Genomic DNA, 5184 nt, shown 5'->3' with positions numbered 1-5184 from the left:
AGTCTCATAAAAGTCCCATGCCCTCCAAACCCCTCTATTAAGAGGTCGGGGATAAGCAGCGTGTCGAGGACACCAGTGTCCGCGGCAAGGTTTGTGAAGGTCCATAGAACATCCACCAAAGACCCCAGTAAATGCCCACCCCTAAGTGTTTCTATCTGGCATTCAGGAATGTTGGGAGGTATGATACTTATATATCTACCACCCGCTCTATAAAGTTATTTTTAATACATTACCTGCCCAACTCCCAACAACCAGAACATAAGACAACGTACTGCGCTACGTGGTCCTCTCCACCGCCTCCACCACAGACTGCTTTGTCTTGTGGCTCTTGGGTTTAATTAGTTTTTTTTAAATATCCTCTGCATGTGGCTGTTAAGATATCATACTTCGTAGCCACTCCGACGTTAGCTTAATTAGCCGCATGTCCAGTAACACGATCACTGACCCTACTGGTCCAAAGCGTTTCTATAATTTTAATGGTTCTTATCTACAATTATAAAGAGCGAATGCTTTATTCTTCTATACATTTATTTTTATAAACCAATCATCATGAAACATAAGGAGTTAAAGGTACTGTTCCACTTAGGCAGAACTTTAATTACGCTCTATGGCACATTCAATAAATCATCGTAGCAGATCTGACATTTAATTCTTTTCTGTCCGGTGTCCTAGGAAAGAGAACCCATAATAATATTATTATTTTAATAATATTAATAATAAATAATATTTTTGTATTGGTAACATTAATGCACAAACAAAAGTTGATAAAGAGAAAATATGTCTGTATATTATTAGTGGACAAACTATTTTTGCTTGCTGCTTATCACTGAGTTTATTTTATAACCAAACAAATCTGACTTTGTGGTGTGGCTCAACATAGACGTTCCTAAAAGAAGATATTCTCTAAACCTTTTCTTTATATGTATGCAATGATGTTGGTTACACTGGATAATTATATTATTTCTTCATCGGTTGATGGTTAAGCATATATCGGTCGCAGTGAATAAACATTCTCGCTTTAATAATACATGTAGAATGCTGCTGCTCAAAGTTTCCGCACCTTATTATGTACAACACGGATTCCGAAGCGGAACAGAGGAGCATGCCAATTAAATAGTTTTTCTTATTAGCCAAACAAATGTTGTTTTTTTTTTCCTTACCAAGGCTTCCAAACATCTCTCGCCTACATACAACCCTGCAGCACCTCAAAATCTACTTCAAAGGCACCCGGCCGGATAACGAGTGCTTGCCTAACAAGCAACATGGTAATCATGGTCCACCTCCCGACCCTATTTTTCTTTATATTATTTTGTATATACATTATATATATACATTATACACATATCTGGGATCTCTCAGGGTTTCCCCTGGGTCTCAGAGTTTTTGCCCCATTCGCCCTCCTATTCTACACTGCTGTAATCATAAATCATATATATGACTCCCAGTCCATACTTTTGCTACTATATATCTCAAGATAATGACAAGAACAGGTTTCCATGAGGGCTGGTTTTAGAGCAATTTGGGTAACACAATGGGCTATTAAAGGGTTAATATTTCAAGAGTCTTGGGGTCTGCTACTTTAAAAAAAAATAATAATAAAAAAATAAATAAATAAATATTTAAAATATATATATACAGTGTATACATATATAATGTTTGTGTTTTATTTATAGATAGATCTATTAATATTTTGCTGTTTTAATAATATTATTTATTTAACCTTTGCCCGTCCAAGAGCAATTCCTTGGCGAGGGAGCCGGTGCACAAGGGTTAAATGCCGGATCGATTTCACTCCATAATTGCATTGTATCCCATGAATAAATTTGAATAACTGGTGTTAGATTTGGTTTCACACAAGAATAGAGTTCATAATGTTCTCTCTGGAAAACGCTGAGGTTATGCTAATTCCGGACTGAAGAAATACCCACTCCTTAGAGTCGGTTCTCTTTCATGTAGAAACCCCCCCCTTAAAAAATCAAAACATTCAGAATTTGCATTCCAAATGTGGAAATAAGAAAAAAATGAGAGACAAATATTCTTCTAAAGAATAAATATGTTTTCCGTTGTATGTTTTTTTCACTATAGTTTGAAATGGGATATAATATTATTATATTAATGCGTGGTAATTAATTATTCATTAAGACATTTTTAAAAATCCTAAAGACTAATTGATAAGCTGATTATACTAAATGAACACTATACAGTAACCAAACAATACATGTATATTTAAAGAGATAGTGACACCTCTCAAATCCAGGACTGTTGGCAGCTATGCACTAGGATTGATGTATTGGGAGGACAAGAGCAAAATAAAATAGATTTACATTTTTTAGGATACATAATTTCAATGTTCCATGCCTGACATAAAGTCACGCTCCTCTAACATTACACGGATAGCATGAACAGTGTCTAATTTAGAACACACAGATATAAGGTTTGTTGTATGTTTTGGGACTGTCGGCAGCTATGCTGTAGATGCCATTGGTACTGATATATCTGTTAGTTTAAGTTTGTTATGCCCCATGTATTGTGGAAAGTACTTTGTAAATGATCAGTGTTATACAAAGAATTGTATCATGATTATTATTATTATTATATTATTATTATTATTATTATTTTCAATGAAAATGATACATATCTGGAATGTATTGGTATTTTTGCGGGCCAAATGCTCTTTAATATGTTCTAGGCTACCAGCTTAGTTCTCCTGTATGACAATTAGCGGAGGTTTTTCATTCCCCACATTCACATTGAGCCACCCAATAACTGCGCGTTGTTACGTGTTTTGACCCTCGCCAGGCACCGTAACCTCTTTAAGACTCTGAATCCGGAAGTGACGGTCCTTTCCTTTCTGAAGCTCAGCAGCGTCGGGGTGAGCAGGGGTTCTCGCAATCCGTTGCCATCCTCGGTGTTACCGATACGGGCTAGTTTTGTAACTCTCACCCGGGGGTGCTTGGGGTGTTTCTGCACTGGGTTGGGGCGGCATTTGCTGAGCTGTTTTTAGGGTTTACTGACTGTGTTTGTTTGTTCCGCAGGTCCCTGGGAGACAGCGCTGCAGCATGGTAAGAGGCCTGGGCTGTGAAGGGGCCGCTTTATAGTTAAGCCTCCGAGGGGAGGATGGGGTACTGGCGCTGGGAAGGGAGTGGTTAATAAATACCGGTGGTTTGAGGCCTATAAGGTCTGCCAGTCGTATAGAATGGCACTGCTTTGCTTTTGGGCCTGCGTGTCCGGGAGCTCAATGCAGAATAGGCTCTGAAGCGCTCTCGTAGTGCATAAGGCCTGTTTAGTGTATTAGCCTGAATGTATTAATGTTAAGGGATATAATATAAACCTCCATTGTGTTCCTCCCTCAGCCTCGCAAAATTGAAGAGATCAAAGACTTCCTGCTGACAGCCAGGAGAAAAGATGCCAAATGTAAGTCTTGTGTCTGTTATTTTGTAGAATAAAGTTTGTAGATTCAGTATGTTCAGTAGGTTAATGGGCCATCAGACTGGATGGTGGGGAGTGAAGCCCTGCTAGTATCTGTAGAACTGGAAAGGCCTCTTCAGGCCACAAAATGGCTTGTTTACTGGAGCTGTGGTACTTTAGCCGGGTAACTACTATGTGCCCTCCCTCAGTTCCAGGGCTGTTCTGCTCTTTTCCAATGAAGTGCCCCGTACCCCAAACTACTTTTGGAATGGTTACCTTCTGTGGAAAGTTTGTGCACAGCTAGAGTATACTGCTATTGGAAAAACATCAGCTTTTAATCATTTCTTTTTCTTTAAAGCTGTCAAGATCAAGAAGAACAAGAACAATGTTAAATTCAAGGTCCGCTGCAGCAAGTACCTGTACACCTTGGTCATCACAGACAAGGAGAAGGCTGAGAAACTAAAACAGTCCCTGCCACCCGGTGAGTACATAGATTCGAGTAGAGGCTGTTAAGGATCCAGTCATGTGCTGCCCCCCCCCCCCATGTTTTGCTTCGTTAGCCACTCGATTATTGACATGAATAATGGCTAAATTTAATAGGTTTTCTCTTGCTTGTGCCCTTTGCAATAGACTAAGTTTTTGTAAAAGGCTGTTATTTGGTACAAGTTTGTCTTAACTGTATAATTAAACAAATGCATTTCTTATGGGTTAATGGGTACTGGTCGAGCTGCCTCTAGCCTACTGGCCATCATTAGGGTTATCTGGCATCAGCTGGAGAACTAGTTCTCAGAGCTATAAAGTGAATGAATGAATAAAGTAATATTCATGCCTTCGGGTATTTTTGAATGGTAGTCTCTGGGCATGCACAGAGTTCTTGCTTTATACAGTGAGTCGGCTGTTGAATGAGGCATCAAGGAAGACACTTTTATGTCTTACAATCTTATGGTGGTCAGATATACTTACAGTAATTTGTTTTGTTTCCTAGGTCTGTCAGTGAAAGAACTGAAGTAACTGTCTAAATTCTGTTCTAAAAAATAAAAAATGGTTTCTAAAAACAAGATTGTATGTTTTGATTGTTTTGTTACAATAAACCTGATTCTGGGATGGGGAAGGCACATGCGTGCACCATGAAACTACTTGGCTGCGATGCTGTTTGGTGATGGGAACTGCATTTTAAGGGTTACTATGCCTGACAATGCCCTGTGCATACTCCCGGAGTACAGAGAGCGTGCCCGTTATGCTGTGCATCTTCTAATGCTTTAGTCTCAGTGTAACTATGTAGCAATATGCCATACAAGTATTTCCCAAGGATTGGGCACACATTCACTAAATGCATGCCTAAGTGTATAAGTTCACCTTCTAGTATTCCTTTAATGAAAACGATGGGAGTTCTGACTCATTACATGGCTTTTTTTTTCTTTTCTCTATACTCCAATGTGCCAAACAATCCCCAATGTATTTTGTTAGGAATACCCCCAGCCAGCAAGGACCTCTCCTTTGGGGAGGGCTGCATGGCACACAAGGCATTTTCTATTTTGGAAACTGCATGGAGTGCAAAGACGAACTGAGCGAGTCTGCAGATTTGGCCCGTTAAGTTACTAATTTAGAGGATTAAGTTATGATCTGGTCCATCATGTCTGTCATGCGAAAGTAGTTACGGAAATCACAATTTCCTCAGAACTGGTGACTCGTGTTAGTTAGGGATGTTTTCTATACTTATAGCGAGAGTCCAGGGTTTGAACCAAATTGTCATTGTATTTAAGATAGTTGGCACGG

General features: G+C 39.2%; 1 protein-coding gene across 1 annotated transcript; it reads left to right on the top strand.

The window, feature by feature from the left end:
- The first annotated feature begins 2859 nt into the window (after nucleotides 1–2859).
- On the top strand, nucleotides 2860–4452 carry LOC149278727 (large ribosomal subunit protein eL38-like). Its single transcript, XM_089501794.1, has 5 exons — nucleotides 2860–2872; nucleotides 3036–3062; nucleotides 3354–3414; nucleotides 3767–3889; nucleotides 4394–4452. Exons 2-5 carry the CDS (start codon nucleotides 3060–3062, stop codon nucleotides 4417–4419), a joined length of 213 nt encoding a protein of 70 aa, XP_089357920.1. The 5' UTR covers nucleotides 2860–2872; nucleotides 3036–3059; the 3' UTR covers nucleotides 4420–4452.
- Nucleotides 4453–5184: the final 732 nt, after the last annotated feature.

The sequence above is a fragment of the Sceloporus occidentalis genome, unplaced genomic scaffold (assembly GCF_023333645.1).
Source record: "Sceloporus occidentalis isolate IW3139 unplaced genomic scaffold, rSceOcc1.0.p SCAF_182, whole genome shotgun sequence".
Lineage (NCBI taxonomy): Eukaryota > Metazoa > Chordata > Lepidosauria > Squamata > Phrynosomatidae > Sceloporus > Sceloporus occidentalis.
Note: the sequence above shows the minus strand (reverse complement) of the source record. Positions and strands in the feature narration are given on the sequence as shown.

Bases quoted from the DNA above. Each gene is read 5' to 3' on its own strand.
- LOC149278727 (XM_089501794.1), top strand. The intron at 3,415-3,766 runs GTAAGTCTTGTG...TTTTCTTTAAAG, and splicing joins CAGGAGAAAAGATGCCAAAT to CTGTCAAGATCAAGAAGAAC. The intron at 3,890-4,393 runs GTGAGTACATAG...TTTGTTTCCTAG, and splicing joins AAAACAGTCCCTGCCACCCG to GTCTGTCAGTGAAAGAACTG.